At 39.8% G+C, this 17,443-nt stretch overlaps 1 protein-coding gene across 1 annotated transcript in view; it reads right to left on the bottom strand.

Moving 5' to 3' along the window:
- Positions 1-17,443, bottom strand: part of glis3 (GLIS family zinc finger 3) — a 558,527-nt gene that overhangs the window by 152,014 nt on the left and 389,070 nt on the right. The window contains exons 7-8 of the mRNA XM_060846791.1: positions 9,037-9,198; positions 5,436-5,546 (exon numbers count right to left, since the gene is read on the bottom strand). Coding sequence (XP_060702774.1) covers positions 5,436-5,546; positions 9,037-9,198 — 273 coding nt within the window. The remainder of the gene's footprint in view (positions 1-5,435; positions 5,547-9,036; positions 9,199-17,443) is intronic.

The following is a 17,443-nucleotide window of genomic DNA, read 5'->3' as shown; positions in this document are numbered from 1 at the left end:
ATATTAAATATGCACTGTAGATGCAGTCATCTACAAGGCCATGGATAAGAACTGGGAAGTGGGATCAGCCTGTAAGTTCTTTTCTGACCAGGTCAGACAGGAAAAGATGACTGACCTTCTTTCGCACTGTAAATTTCTATGATTTGTTGATTCACCATTGAACTTTGAAGATTTCAAATCCATTTCCTGTCACTTCCAAAGCAGGTACGAATTTTGCATTTCAGGCGTCAATTTGATACATTTTCTTGTCTTAGGAAATTGAATTATCTCTCCAAAGGAAAAACAACTAACAAAAACCTTTAATAAATTCCTTCCACATGTTGTTTACCTTTAGCCAGCACAATGCCTTGCACCAAGAGCAAGTCTATCTCTAAAAACACTTCAAATGTATTCAATTCTGCTCTAGGTCTTCCTTTACATTTTTGATGAAGAATTGGTTATGCTGTAGTGCATTCTATGACCATTATAGTCAACTGTTTCCTTCCCTTTGCTCTCCATATTTAAACATGGCTGAAATACAATTGTCTACAAGGGAAGATGACCCAATGCTAAATCTAACTGGCTTTACATTAATCACCATTCCATTTAATTCAGGTCATTACAATATGTATTGGTGGCATTTCAAAAATGATTTTAATCACTGAAATCAGTCATTGAAAGAAAATTACACCATACAGCAAAATAGAGGCACTTTCTAACACACACATCAACATACATATAAATCTCGTATCTTTAACATTGTAAAATGTCCCAGAGTGCTTCATAGCAGAATGATCAAACAGAATTTGGTACCCAGCCACATTAGGCAATACCCGAACAACTGACTGTAAAGTTGACAAAAATATGCTGAGACTGGAGAGACTTCCAACAGTTGAGCTTTAGGTTATGATAGACAAAGTCCACAGTGGAGAAGTGATAAAAAAGGACACATGCAAAAGACCAGAACTAGAACCACACGGCAATTCTGGAAGGTTCTGGGCTAGCAAAGTCATCAGAAATATATGCACTTGCTGAAAATCAGATGCCCAATTGTGTGGTTATATCCTATTGCAGGTATCTGCCATTATATCCTTTGACTTACACTGTAGCGACATTGTAACATACATTATACTATAGTGTTCCTCTCCATGTGACTCAGTATTAATTTAAACTTTTGTTTCACTGAATCAAGAAAATAATATATTGTTTCTTGATAATAGAATTGGTTTTAAGATTTTAATTTCTCTAAAAGTTTCAAACAATGTCATTAATCTATTAGGGACAGAATAATTTAAGATAATTATCTAACCTTCCAAATGAAATTATAGCCTTGAAACTGCACTTATTCAACTATACGACATATGTGAGGGAGTTCATCAGAGGTGGGGTTAGTTTTTTTTAAAAATTGGCAATAGTTGTCAGCAAAAGCCAATGGTCAGTATGTTTTATTTAGTTAGTTAAGAAGCTGTCCTTTTGATGGATTAATGCCTGTGTTGCAGTATTTCTTTATATTGGGGAGTAAACATAATTTTAAAACAAAGGAGTAATGCTTTCTATAACTCGAGAATGTGATAATTTCACTTGAATTCAAATTAATGTTTAGAAATTTTATGAATATTGAATATGAGCTTTAGCTTTAATTCCTATTCTTTTTGTTAACATTTGCCAATGTGTATCATCTTCTCGCTTGCTAAAGTTTACATATTAAACTTGAGTTTGCAGTAGTGCTAATGCAATGGTGCTAATGCAGTAATTGAGGTCATGTTGTTGTGAGCTTGACTCCCTGGTGTTCAAAAATCATGAAAATCTCACCACTAGTCAACACTACTGCTCATTTGAATGACAAACTGACTTTCCACAACATTAGTATGTGGTGAGTTGACACTCACTTTAAGGCTTATTTTTACTCAACTATCAGGAATGTATAAATTGACTAGTTCTAGAGTCCCTAACCAGTGGAATTAGTTTATCTGTATCAACCCTGCCATTTCCTGTTAATACCTTAAAACCTTTGATTGAATCACCTCTTAACATTCTAAATTCCAGAGAAAACAACACAATATGTATAATCTCTCGCCATAACTTAACCCCTGAAATCCAGGTATCATTTTCTTGTCCCCATCTTTAATGGGCTCACCATTCTCTTTGCTAATCTTTTTCCTTTCATATATCAAAAGTTCTTAAGTCAGTTTTTATGTTCCTAGCTAGCTTACATTTATATTCTCCTTTCTGTTTCCTTATCTTTTAGTGGATCCTAAATTGATCCCAATCATCAGGCTTACTACAATATCTGGCATTCTTATAAGCCACTTCTGTTGCTTCCTTCCCTATCTCCTTTATCATTCTTATCTATTCTCCTAAATGTAGCATATCCTTATATGGTAGTCCAATTGCTCCATTAACTCCAGTGTTGTGGCCAGTGAAATTTGGATAAGTGCCTACCTTAAACGACTCTAAACACTTGTTTGAGGAAAACAACACCAGAATGTGACGAAGGCCATTGGTCAGAGCATTGAATATAGGAGTTGGGAGGTCATGTTGTGGCTGTACAGGACATTGATGAGGCCACTTTTGAATACTGCATTCAATTCTGGTCTCCCTGCTGCAGGAAGGATTTAGTAAAATTTGAAAGGGTTTAGAAAAAACTTACAAGGATGTTGCCAGGGTTGGAGGGTTTGAACTACAGGGAGAGGCTGATTTGGGTGGGGCTATTCTCCCCAGATCATCAGAGCCTGAAGGGTGACCGATATAGAGGTTTATAAAATCATGAAGGGCATGGATAGGGTGAATAGTCAAGGTCTTTTCCCTAGGGTAGCAGAATCCAAAACTAGAGAATATAGGTTTAAGGTGAGAGGGAAAAGATTTAAAAGGGACCTAAGGGGCAACTTTTTCATGCAGCGGGTGGTGTGTGGACAAACAGAAGGCTGGAAGAACAAAGCAAGCCAGGCAGCAACGGGAGATGGTGAAGTCAACATTTCGGGTATTAACCTTGCTTCAGGATTTCTCCACTTCTCGATGCTGCCTGGCTTGCTGTGTTCTTCCAGCCTCCTGTTTGTCTACTTTGGATTCCAGCATCTGCAGTTTGTTTTTGTCTCTATAGAGGAAGTGGTGGAGGCTGTTTCAATTACAACACTTAAAAGGCACGTGGATGAGTAAATGAATTGGAAGGGCTTAAAGGGACATGGGCCAAGTGCTGGCAAATGGGACTAGATTAATTTGGGATGTCTGGTCGGCATGGATGAGTTGGACTGAAGGGTCTGTTTCCGTGCTGTACAGCTCTATGACTCTATTGCATCAGAGTATAACCAAATGGATTTGGTATAGTGAGGGAAGTTTGAAATGAATCTCAGAGATCATGGATCTGGTGTGATCCCTCAGCACCTGTAAATGTTCTGTGAACTTCCGTTAACCTGGACTCTCCCACTCAGCTGCAGTGACTCAGCCTCACTTGGACATATCTACAGCCAACTGTGGCCATAGAGTTTACAGGACAGGCTTAGCTTATTGAATCTGCACAGGTCTTTAACAACCACCTAACTACTCTCATCCTATTTTCCAACACTTGCCCCAATGCCTTGTATACAGGTGCACATCTAAATACTCCTTCAATGTTATGAGGGTTTCTGCCTCTCCCATCCTTTCAGGCAATGAGTTGCAAATTCTCACCCCCCTGCCCCCTCCCCGGTGTCCCAGCCCATTGACAATTCTGCTCGGAATGGCCATTTAGTGTCTACAGCTATACTTCTGATGAAGCCCAGGGTTCAAATGTGTGGGACCACTTTAACTAGGCAACTGCAGGAGTCCCTGGAATCTATAACGTTGCAAATTCCTTTTTGCAAAACAGTGAGGGTGATGGTTCCTCAGGGAAGAGCACCCAGGACAACAGCCCACGGCATGATGGGAGACTGCACAGGGGAGCAGGAAGAAGATCCCAAGGGCTAGAGTGACAGGGGATTCCTTCATCAGGGGATAAGACAGGTATTGTTGCTTCCCATGTCATTGAAGAACGTCCTTCTGAGGGAGGGAATATTCCAGAAGGTATGGTCCATATTGCTATCATTGACATAAGTAGGAAGAGGGATGAGGTCCTGAAATCAGAGTTGAGGGAGTTAGAAATTTAAAAGCAGTAATCTCAAGATTGCTCCCAGTGCCATGCACACATGAACATGAGACCAGGAGGATAGATCTTTTGAATATTTGGCTGGAAAGCCAGTGTAAGAGGGAGGGAATTCTGAGGAATTGGGATTGGTTCTGAGGCAGGTGGGATCTGTGCCAGCTGGTGGGACAGATTTGACAGATTGAAGGTCTGTTTCTGTTCCTACCTGCAGACATAGAGTGCAAACCAGTACAGAGCACAAATTGGCACCTCAGATTTGAGGCATGTTTATGAGTTCAGCTGATTTTGACACAAAGTAGAAAGGACAGGACAGGGCAAGGAATTGCATTGGGATGGTTCAGAAAGGTACCCTTCAGACAAACCAATCCTAATTACACGCTCGCTAGACCACAGAAGGTCTGAGGAAGGCATTTTGTTGGAAGTAATGTCTTGTCTCACCAGCTGGTTACTGCCTGTACTAAGAAGCCCGATAAAACAAAGCAATTTGTTGTGAAAGGAAGCCTTATCTCCGGAATTCTGAATCAGCCACATACAGAAGCCCCATCTGATCGTGTAAATAGACGTTAAGATGGCGAGGCAGCTTATTGAAGCACATCCTGCCATATCCAATATGAGATTTTCTTCCTCTCGCAATTCCATGTTGACTAGCTGCTACCCAGTTACAGCCTATCCTTCTATGGTGGGAGTCAGTTAGGTCAATTGGCTGGACAGTTGGTTTGTGATGTAGGGTTCAGTTCCTGCACTGTCTGAGATTAATGAGAAGGACTCTCCTCCTTGCCTGAGGCATGGTGACCCTCAGGTTAAAGCACCACCAGTTGTCCATTCCTCAGGAGAAAGCGGTCCCATGGTCTGATAAGACTGTGGTCACTTTTATTTATTTTTCCATCGCAGCTCACACGGTCTACTCCTGCTCCCAGCTGACATGGTCTACTCCTGCTCCCAGCTCACACTGTCTACTCCTGCTCCCAGCTCACACGGTCTACTCCTGCTCCCAGCTCACACGGTCTACTCCTGCTCCCAGCTCACACTGTCTACTCCTGTTCCCAGCTCACACTGTCTACTCCTGCTCCCAGCTCACACGGCCTACTCCTGTTCCCAGCTCACACGGTCTACTCCTGCTCCCAGCTCACACTGTCTACTCCTGTTCCCAGCTCACACGGTCTACTCCTGCTACTTGTGTCTTCACTGTGTTCCTGAAATAACATGGATTATGAATTCAAAGCTGAGGAATTCCTTCTTACATTCAAAGTACAATTAAACTTTGACTTATACAATATAAAGAGAATGCATATTCCTGTTTCATCAAAATCTTTGCTTCGATCCTCCCAAATTTACTCACCTTTTTTCTTGCCTGCTGTTCTTTTGTGGAATGTGCCTTCACGTGCTTTCGGAGAGAGCTTGGGTCAGTGTACCGCTTAGTGCAACCTGGGATCTGACATGCATACGGTTTCTAAAACAAGAGAGAGGACATAGCACCAGCTTTAGTACAGCACAAACTCACTTGATGTGAAGTTTCTAATCAAAAACTGATTAGGAGTATTCTCCTGGACTGTCCACCAATCTGACCTCACATTAATCACCTTCACCTGCAGTCAGGCATGCACAAACTCAAATGTAAGTCGAGGGTCGCAAGGAAACACCCATTTTCCAAATGCAAATAACGTAACCTCATTGGGCTACATGCTAACTATTGAATAAAATCACATGCATGCCCTACCGGAAAAATGCACTGTTAAGATTTGAATAAATTCCATTCTCTTGTAGCGTTTGCCATCTTTGTGAATTTAATTTATTTTTCAGTGAAAACTTGCAGCCAACTTCGTAATTATTGTAATTAGATACTTACAATTATTTCAGTCTCTGAGACTCTGCAGCATAGTCAGAAACGATTAGCAAGAGAAAGTATTTAGGGTTTCAGCTCAAGAAACAGCAGAAAGGTCCATGTAATAGTATCTGATCACTATGAGAGAAACTAAAATCTGCTAGGAAAGACAGAAAACAAAGGTAGAAATAAGAAATTAGTTCTGACACACACTGAGGTTTTAGAAGGTTTGGCATTTTTTCCAAATGATTTACTTTAGCTCATTAGCCAGTACACCTGTCACCTGACATAGCAACAACTCAAATGGAGCCAATTCTCTTGGGGAAGCACTACTGACCAGTTATTACTTAAAGGCAGATACTAACTTTATGAAATAGTACAACCACTGTTATTTAATTTATGGGGGAAGGTAGCTGGCCTAAGAATCTCAACACAGAAGGAGGTGGTTTTACCTATCTGCTTGTGCTAGTTACTTGCAAGCACTATATAACTCATCTCACTTCACTATCATCACAAATTCTTCATTTTAAAGTATAGCATCAATTCCCTTTTGAAGATCACTACTGAATCTATTTTTCTGCTTCAGACAGGGCCTTCCATAGCAGAACAATGCTTGTATTTAAAAGAAAATTTGTGGTTTTCCCTCACACTTTTCTCTGCAACTTCTACTCCCACCCAATTCCTTTGCCTGTAAGCTGCAGTAGGGAAATGATAGCCTGGTGGTATTACTGCTGGACTGTTAACTCAGGGAGCTAGATAATGTCCAGGGGACTTGGGTTCAAATCCTGTTATAGCAGGTGAATTCAACACATATCTGGAATTAGGAGTCTGATTATGAATCCATTGCTGATTTTTAGAGAAAAAAAAAATCTGGTACATTAATGTCCTTTAGGGAAGGAAACTGCCATCTTTACCTGATCTGACCTACATGTGACTGCAGACCCAGAGCAACGTGGCTGACTCTTAACTGCCCCCTGGGAAATTAGGGATGGGCAATAAATGTTGCCTATCCTGGAGTGCCCAATCCTGTGAATGAATAAAGAAAAAAAATCCTTTAGCTAACAAATCCCCTGTCTGCGGAAACACTCTCTTCTCATCAACCCTATCAGGACCCTTCATATTTCTAAACACTTCTTTTCAATCTACCCTCAGGTTTTGCCATTCTAAGAAGATTCCCAAATCTCTGCAAACCTGAAATTCCTCATACGAGATTCATCCTGCTAAATCTTCTCTGTGCTCTTTCTAACGCTTTGGCAAACTTCCTAAAGTATGGGGTTCAGAATGTGTCCAAATGCCAGCAGTTCTAAATGATGACAGGAATGTTATTCTGTTGAGACAGACTTAAAAAAAAAGTGCTTTCCTTGTTAAAACAATGCAGCTTGAGGGACAATTTAACCGAGCTGTTTAAAGCTACGAACGCATGGGTCAGAATCAATAATAGCACAATCATCTCCAGTAGTTAAGAGATCCATATTTAAGGGTTATTGATGCAAGATTAAATGTAAGAGATTTAGAATAGAGGGCAAAGCAGACAAAGGGAGTTGTGAGACTGTGGAATTCACTTCCTTGCTTAATGGTTGAGACAGAAATTATGTTAATTTTCAAGATTGCATTGGGGAGGTGAAGCAAGAGGGAACAGGATAGTTAAATGTAATCAGAGCTAGTTAATCTTATGGAGGGCAAGTCTGAAGTAAACAGGTTGAGCTGAATAGCTAAAGTTAGTTTTGTAATCTCTGCTTTTCCATCATTAATTCTGCTGCAATCCAGTAACAACATAACTCCCTTATTTCTTTGTTGTTCTTTGGAGCTTCCATACTTTGCTCATATATTTAGTCTGTCAGTGACGCCGAAGGAAAATATCTCAATAGTTTACACTGATCTGTACTGAAGTCTACATCAGTCAGTGTGGTGTGGAAACTGCACAGGTATTTAAACCAGCCACAACTCTCAATATTCAGCCAGATGGACCAAGATTACTTCTCAGGTTCCTGAACCCATAATGACTAGTGGAACCAAAATAACTGGGCATTAATGAAAGAGGTGAGAACTTGTGCAGCCAAACCTCATTAGTTTATTTTAAGAAATAAGGGAAGTGGATTAATTTCATAATAAGTAAGAAATTGGACTCTGACAATTCTGGCCCATCTTGAAACAGTTCAATCTCAAAGGCAGCTCAAATCCTTTGGCTTCTGCCCTGTTACACTCGAGATGATTGTTTAGAGATTACTGTTACTCACATAAGTGAATATGTGTCTGCAATTCCTCATGAAACTATTTTAACGCAGGCATTTCCACTTCATTCAAGTGAGTGCTCATTGCTTGCTGAGACTTCATCTTGAGCCACTTTCCTGGCAGGTTTAACCATTGGTGGTTTACGATTACCTTGTACCCTCAGGAGCAGGAAGATGCCATTTCTATATTTATCTCAGCCAGAAAAGGAAACCATTGGCTCTACTCTGAAACACACTCTCATCATCTAACGAACTACATTAACCAGTCTCCTAAAACTTGCAGGAACACACTTATTTTAAAATACCAATGCATGTCAGTTATATCCTTAACCAAGTTCTTGGAATCATATCTCTTTACAAGCAAGAGCTGAATGGAGTGAAAGCTAAAGTCTATTAATGCATTCATCTCATATGAAAAGCCAATATTTAAACAAGTTTTGATATTTTAATTGAAAACATTTGAACTCACATAATGACAGATGAAAATAATTAACTGTTACCAATTATTTTGGGCATTTATAGTAGTAAATAGAGTTAAATAGTCAATGTGTTATGAATTATACAGTCTTAAAATTATGTCCCAAGCAACATCTCATAAAATATTGAATAACAAGAAAGTTTATTTCCCTGATATAGAATATGTTATTTCTTAGTTAATAAGTGAGAAGAGCCAGAATAAATGGAACATCTTTGCAAAATATTTCATGTGTCAGAATTGCAGTATTTTAAATACCAAATTATGATTTGGAAGCGATTACAATTTAAATTGAGGCAAGACTGAAAATGTGATGAAAAAGTTAATAGATTAACATATTTATTTATGATAAAACTTGAAAATTCTTATTTTTTAACAGTAGAGTGCTGCTTTCTGAATTAAAGACTCTTACTGTGTCGAGATGTGTTCTCTGATGCTTGGCACGGTCACTTGAGTTGCTAAAAGCTTTTTGGCATCCCGGATGCTGACAAAGGTAAGGTTTCTCCCCTGTGTGACTTCGTAGGTGAATCTTGAGATTTTCCAGTCTTGAAAAAGCTTTATTGCAGCCTTCAAACTATAGGATAGGATTTGAGAAACTATTGTTAGCAATCAGGAAATACCTCTGTTCTGCAAACTACAGACTTCCACTTCAGATGACGGGTCACATCCAATCCATTAACTCCTTATCTTTTCATTCCTGAAAATGAATTACTTATTATGCATTTCCAACGTGTGGTATTTTATTTTCAATAACCAATACTTGTAGAATTTCTTCGAAAATTTTCGAGGTTTCAAGTTCCACAACAGTTGCATTGTTTCAATTCATACCTTTAAGGCGAGTGTCCAGTTGTTTTGTTAAAACCATCAAAACATTGACAATAGTTCTGAATCTATTGGTAACATTAACTTAAAATCTGATTTTTTTTTCAATCTTCCATAGAATCACTACAGTGTGGAGCAGGCCGCTCAGCCCAACAAGTCCACACACATGTTGCCAAGGTTGGAGGGTTTGAGCTATAGAGAGAGGCTGAATAGGCTAGGGCTGTTTTCCCTGGAGAGTTGGAGGCTGAGGGGTGTCCCTATGGAGGTTTATAAAATCATGAGGGACGTGGATAGGGTAAACAGACAAGGTCTTTTCCTTGGGGTGGGGGAGTCCAGGACTAGTGGCCATAGGTTTAGGGTGAGAGGGGAAAGATTTAAAGGACAACGTTTTCACACAGAGGGTGGTGCATGTATAGAATGAGCTGCCAGAAGAAGTGGTGGAGGCTGGTACAAGTACAGCATTTAAAAGGCATCCAGATGGGCGTATGTATAGGAAGGTTAGAGGGATAGAGCCAAGTGCTGGCAAATGGGACTGGATTAATTTAGGATAACTAGTTGGACCAAATGGTCTGTTTCCATGCTGTACATTTCTGTAACTCTATGGCTCTCCAAAGACCATCCCTGTAACTCTGCATTTCCCATGGCTAATCTACCTAATCTACCACATCTCTGGACACTAATGACAATCCACCTAACCTGCACACCTTTGGACTGTGGGAGAAAACCAGAATACCTTGAGGAAATGGGGAGACTGTGCAAACTCCACACAGACAGCCACCCAAGGCTGGGATTGAATTCAGGTCCCTGGTGCTCTGTGGCAGCAGCACAAATCACTGAGCCACTGTGCTGCCCAATCTTCTGCCTAGTTTCAATAATCACACCTTGTAGATAAGAAATATCGATAGAAGCTTTGAAAAGTGATTTCTCATGCTGGCCACCACAAAGATAATTAATTGTATTCAAAGGGTATAAATAACAAATAACTAGATTTTGTTGGGAAAATAACGATGTCATTATGATAATGATGACTTGTGTGAAAATTGACCGTCAAGTTTAAGGAGTTAGGAGATACATTTTTATGAACTTGTCAGATTTGACATTGGTTCCTCATTGTGACAAGTTAACAAGATTGACTAATAGCAACAGTATCCTTTTAACAACCTCGTAAGGTTAATGAAATGCTAGTCAATAAATAATTGCACTTTCAGGAAGCTAATCCTTCTGAGAGAATTTATCAAAGTCAAAATTGAAATCTAATTCCTTACTTTTCCTTTTCTGTCTTTTCTCGTTTAATCCAATTTTTCCTTTCTTCTCTTTATTTGTCTTTTGCTACCTGATGTAATTGGATTTCAACTTGCTTCTGCCATTATTCTTTTTTCTGTTTAGTTTCTCAATTCTTCAGAACATTGATTAAATATATAGATTGATGTTCTCATTGGATACCAAAACAAAAGGATGAGTGTGCCTTGCAGCACCATGATCACTTTCGATAAACTGCCACACAATTTTATTTTACAACAATGACATTTCATCTCACTTTTATCACAATAAAACGTCCCGAGCTGAATATTGAGATGAAATGTCTCACTGACGGGTGTGTCATGAACTCCTCCGAAAAATTGAAGACCATTGCAGCAAGTTGCAAATTCAAACATTGTTTTAATGAGAAATGGGTGAGTTCCTCAATAAATATTTCTCCTCTGTGTTTACAATGGAGAAAGACATGAAGACGAGTGAACTTGGGGAAGTTAGTGGTGATATCTCGGGGTCAGTCCATATCACAGTAGAGGAGGTGTTGGATGTATTAGAAAATATGTAGGTGGATAAATCACCTAGTCCTGACCAGACATATCCAAAAACACTACAAAAGGCTAGAGAAGAAATTGTGGGGGCCCTGGATGATGTTTTTGTATCATCATTAGCCACGGTGAGGTTCTGGAAGACTGGAGGGTAGTGAACCTTGTGCCATTATTCAAGAAGGCCTGCAAAGAAAAGCCTGAGAAATATAAACCATTGAGCTTAACATCTGTGTTAAGTAAGTTACTTGAGAAGATTCTGAAAAATGCATTACATGCATTTGGAAAGTCAGGATTTAATTATGAGTAGTCAGCATGGCTTTGTGAGTGAGAGATCATGCCTCACAAATTTTTTTAGAGTTGTTTGATGAAGTGACTAAGAAGGTTGACAAGTGCAGGGCAGTAGACATAGTCTATATGGATTTCAGTAAGGTCTTTGATAAGGTCCCACATGGTCGGCTGCTCTGGAAGGTTAGATAGCAAGAAATTCAAGAGAATCTGGCAAATGGGATGCAAAATTGGCTTGATGGTGGGAAGCAGAGGGTAATAGTGGAAGGATGCTTGTCGAACTGGAGGCTTGTGACTAGTGAAATGCCTCAGGGGTCGGTGCTGGGCCCATTACTGTTTGTTATTGATATCAATGATTTGGATAAGAATGCACAAGGCATTATTAGTAAGTTTGCTGATGATACTAAAATAGGACGTATCATAGACAGTGAGGAACATTACCAGAAATTGCAGCAGAACCTTGATCAGCTGGGGAAGTGGGCCGAGAAAAGGGAAATAGCACTTAATATAGATAAGTGTGAGGTCTTGCATTTTGGAAAGTCATGAAAAGTTCCATGGTGAATGGTAGGGCCTTAAGGAGTGTAGTGGAGCAGAGGGATCTTGGAGTTCAGATTCACAGTTCCCTGAAAGTGAAGTCCCAGGTAGACAGGGCAGTGAAGAAGGCTTTTGGCATATTGGCCTTCAACAATCAGGTATAGAAGTTGGGAAGTTATGTTGCAGTTATACAGGATGTTGGTGAGGCCGCACTTGCGTTCAGTTTTGGTTAGTTTGCTGTAGGAAGATGTTATTAAACTGAAAAGAGTGCAGAAGAAATTTACATGGATGTTGCCTGGACTCAATGGTCTGAGTTATAGGGAGAGGTTGGACAAGCTAGGACTTTTTTCTTTATAGTGTAGGAGACTGAGGGGGGACCTAATAGAGGTGTATAAGATCATGAGAGGCATGAATAGGGTGAATGCACTCAGTCTTTTTCCCAGGGTTGGGAAATCATGGACTAGAGGGCATCAGTTTTAGGTTGGTGGGGAAAGAATAAAAGGGAACCTGAGGGGCAAGTTTTTTTTACACAGAGGGTGGTACACATATGGAATGAGCTGCCAGAGGAAGTGGTTGAGGCGGGTATATTAACAACATTTAAAAGGCATTTGGATCAATACATGGATAAGAAAAGTTTAGAAGGATATTGCCCAAGTGCAGGGAAATGAGGTTAGAGTGGATGGACATTTTAGTCAGCATGGACCTGTTTGGGCCAAAGGGCCTGTCTCCATGCTGTAGGACCCTCTGACTCTATGACTCTAAATTGGCAAATAATGTATTAAGATATGGGCTTCAAGGGAGGCATTCAAATAACAGACTTAATGGGTGGGTCCTTGAGTCAAGAGAACCCATCTAGAAAAGGTGAATTTCACAATAGAGTGGTGAAGGTTTAGGGTGGCAAAAGAAACTAGCCTGCATCATTTCCAATCTGGCTGGGATAGGTTACACACAACATCCCTCAATTTTCATGGAGTCAGGCCAGATTGTCCACGACTTGTAATTCACAAGATCTCAGGCATGAAGAACCAATGGTCTGGATTCAGAAAGTTTATTTCACCTCCATGGTCCCTATTAACACTCCATGTCAACACATACCAACCCATGCTCCCTACCCTTGCCTTCTCTCTTCAATGGTCTCTCTACTCTCCAGCGCAATTCGCATTGTTATTCATCCAGTGTACACTATGTACTGAACTAATGAATCTTGCAATAGCAACAGCATGTGTGAAATGTCCTGGAAGAAGACATCCATTTATTTGCATTTGGAAAATAAAACTGGTGTTTATCCAACCTTATAAATGTCAATCAAACAGATGAATTAAACAGCACCAACAGAAGCTTTAAGTACTTAACACCTCTTGAGCTGGGCTATCAGCCATGCTTGATGGGGTGTGAGGTGATGTGAGTTTGGCACGAAGCAGTGAAGTGGTAGGGCAACGGGTAGGGAGGATGATAACGCGTGCGGGTGAGGAGTACAGGGCCGAAAATGAAAGCAAGCAACTGGGACAAGGTCCCACAGAACTGAACTGAAGCAAACCTTTTAACCAGCCATCCTCAGAACTTGGGAATGCCTCCAGTCTGATTTTGGGATATCCTTTCCTCCTATCAACTTCAATTTTAAATTATCACATTTTTGTTGTTTCTTTTCATTGTTTCATTTTGTCTCTCTCTGCAACTCATCCTGCCTCCACCCCATTCTTCACAAACTTTGTGCCCCTCACACTTGAACCTTGCCAGCATGTTGCCTTTCCTTTGAATTTAGTTGAATTAGCTTTATTATCACGTGCACTCAAATGACTACCTGTTGCTCCACTGTTGGCAGTCTCTTCAGTCACCTCGTACCTCATTCTTTGTGGTGCTACCCATGATCAATTCCACTTCCCTCCTCTATCAAAAACTTCCTTAAACATACTTCCTCAATCAAGAATCTTACGCAACATATTCCTCAGAGTAATGTTCATGAACTATGTCATAATGAAAATAATAAAATATCAAGCTGCTTCATGCTGTCATTATTAAGCAGGGAATTTTATTTTCTTACACTGCACATTTAACTTGTGTTTTGGTGTTGCATGGTCGGTACGTCAGCATACCTTTAAGAGACATGCTCAATACTGTATCCCAGTACATGACTTAAAGATATAAAGGACTGAGATTCCATCTTATGTAGGTTCACTTGAAGCACGATTTCTATTTGAATCATATGCTTCTGCTATAACCGAAAAAGCCTATAACTCACCCAGGTATTTGTGGGTCTGTGAAGAAATATTTGAATGTAATATCTAGTTGTAGTAAATGCCAGTGGACTATTCAATGCAATGTTAGCTACACCTAGTTTTTTATGCTATGAGGAACAACATAAGCATTATTATAGCATCAGGTGAAGATATCTTCCTGGAGCCAATATCATGGTTTGCAGCAGTGAGCATCTACAAAGAAGAAGTTCTATGATCTCATTTGCAGATATTTAGAAAACTAATTGAAGATCAACTATACAACAACTTGGGACATCAAAACATTTGGATAATCAGAAGCATCAGCTTCCATGATAACAGACTGCCACACAGATCTAAAGACCAGCCAGAAGACAGAAGCAATTTCTTTCTGATTAAAATCCAAGTCTTTTTCCAGATGTACAAAATGATTTCTTGAATTAAAATTAGTAGAAGTCTGAAGTTATAATAGGCTGAAAACAAAAGACTCAAGACCTCTGCCAGTATGCTACCTGGCTCTCCCTTCTTAAACGAAAGGAAATTAAAAACAAGAGCCTGTTGTTCCAATTTCTAAAAAATAACACGTACTAGCTGCTGAGTGGTCCTCACATCACGGCTGCAGAACAAATGTATTGGCACTTCAGGCGAAGATACCCCATTGCAGGCAGTAAGTAGACAGCACTACATTTATGTTTAAGCACTTTAAATAATTCATTTAAATTTAAGCATGGTCAGTAATGTGACACCTGGAACATTGACCCCAAATAGTTCAGAATTAGTGCATTGCAGAAGAAGGCCATTTGGCCCATTGTACCCAATAGCATACAGCGCTGGCCCAATCATGAGTAAAGGAGCTGAATTCCAGAAGTGAGATAAAAGTGACTGCACTGGACATCATGACAGCAGGGTTTGACATAGTGAGTTTCAATAAAATTGGAGTCGATGAGAATGTTCTAGGCAGATGCATCATTAACTGTCCCTCCATCATAAGGTCTGAGACAGAAGGGACTACACATGATTGCGACATTCAGTCACATTCATGACTCAATACATTCACTTTTACACAAGAGCTGGACAAAAGCTTGGGTTGGTTATTAGCTTGTAACATTCCCATCACACAAGTGACAAGCAGTGGTAATTTCCAATGAAGGAGAATCCAACCACCTCTTTTTGACATTAGTGTCACCAAATCCTTCAGCAACAACTTCCTGGGAGTCACAACTGACCAGAAACCTCACTGGAGAAGTCACATAAATACTGTCATCACTAAAGCAAGCTTGAAGCTGGCTATTCCACAGTGAGAAACTTGCTTCATGAGTTCTCAAATCCTTTTCTTCATCTACAAAAAAGTCAAGAGTATGATAAAAATTCACATTAGATACAGCTCCGGATGATAGCTCCTTTGCCTTACAGTGAGAACCTGTCTGCAATTTCTACATTTTAAACTAAAAATAGGTTTTAAAACACCCTCTCCCTTACATTCTTACATCTCAGCTGTTTTTGAGCTGGAAGATCTCTGATTGACTCTCCAGCATCAAGAACCTACCAACCCAACCTTAATTGGCAACACAGGAACAGGAGGTTTCCATTCAGCCCCTCGAGCCTGTTCCACCATTCAATGAGATTATGGCTGATCTGTGGCCTAACTCCATATACCTGGCTTTGGCCCATATCCTTTAATACCTTTGCTCAACAAACAATTTATTCATCTCAGATTGTTGAACCCACCTCTTGCCATCAATTGGTTGCTGTGAGTAAATCACATTGTTTGATAGTTCTGCACATCTGACACCCATTGGAGCCTGACAACCGGATTCAGAGGCCCATTGGGATAATCTTTTCCTGAACTTATTGAGCAAAGGTGACGGTAAGGCCCTTACCGTGGATATTGCCTTTGGGCATTTATCACAACAAATTGATTTCATGTCCACTCCATGTCACAACCCAATTTCTTCCCCAATACTATCTCAAATCTGGTGAGGTAGTACAATAATTTCAACATATTATCTTACAAAATGGTCAAGCATGAGTTTGTATTTAAATCCTTCATGTATTAAATTCTTGATCTCTATGGTTGTTGTCATAGGAGGAAGCAAACAGTGAGGCAATTATTTCTTCACAGCATAACATTCATAAAAGGGAAATTTCTTGGGTTAAGACCATAAGAAATAGGAACAGGAGTAGGCCATTCAGCCCCTTGAGTTTGCTCTGTCATTCAATAGAATCATGACTGGTCTAATGATTTACAAACGTGGCTGGCTGTTTTGACTATTTGATCTTTCAACTGCAGATAGTGCTTGGAAATGAGGGGAAAGGAAGGAAGAAAACAAATCTGCATTCACATGAAAAAAATCTTCATGTAATGTGATTATTGCACAATGGGTAAACATAGTGCAAATCTTTCAAAAACATTTTGAAGGACATTTTATGATCATGTTACTTTAGGAGCAGGGAATAGCAAAGCTGAAAGAAAATTTTTCCAATTCACTCATGTTATCAACATATCCCAAAACTATTTAATGGCCAATGATCACCTCTGAAGGACAGTCACTAATATAACAAATGGAAACACAGCAATTAAATAAACGCATCAAGTTGGCCTTCTTCAGAACTGAATAAGAGTCAGTCTGGACTTGAAATACTAATACTGTTCCCCTCTTCACACATGCTGCCAAACATGCTGAATTTTTTCCATCGTACTGGTTTTAATTTCAGATTTGCAGCATCAGGAGAATTTTCCTTTTATGAGAACATCAACAGGTGTCACAGCATGATCCTGTAATGTTAGTGCAACACTGAGCAGCAAATGGATATCAGTGATGTTGGTTGAGAGGTGAATGTGGCTCAGACTGTTGGGATAACGACTCTACTCTTTTTCCACACAATGTAACAGAAAGTTGCTTGCCTACTGGAGAGACCACATGTGCTTTGGCTTAACCTCTTACCTGGAAGACAGCAAATCCAATTGTTCAATGCTCCCTTGGTAGTATACCAGGGTGGCAACCTAAACTGTATGGTTAAAACTCTGAAAAGGTTTGAAACCCTTTAACTGAAGAGAGGAGAGTGCTACTGCTCTAACTATAAACTGAAACCATGGCAAAAACGTCAACATCAATGACTTTCAAGTACTATTTCCTGATTAAGCACTTCAGACCTGTAAGTTATG

This window comes from Hemiscyllium ocellatum, chromosome 2 (genome assembly GCF_020745735.1).
Source record: "Hemiscyllium ocellatum isolate sHemOce1 chromosome 2, sHemOce1.pat.X.cur, whole genome shotgun sequence".
Classification (NCBI taxonomy): Eukaryota; Metazoa; Chordata; class Chondrichthyes; order Orectolobiformes; family Hemiscylliidae; genus Hemiscyllium; species Hemiscyllium ocellatum.
The sequence above is the reverse complement of the archived record's forward strand: the minus strand, read 5'-3'. Positions and strand labels throughout refer to the sequence as shown.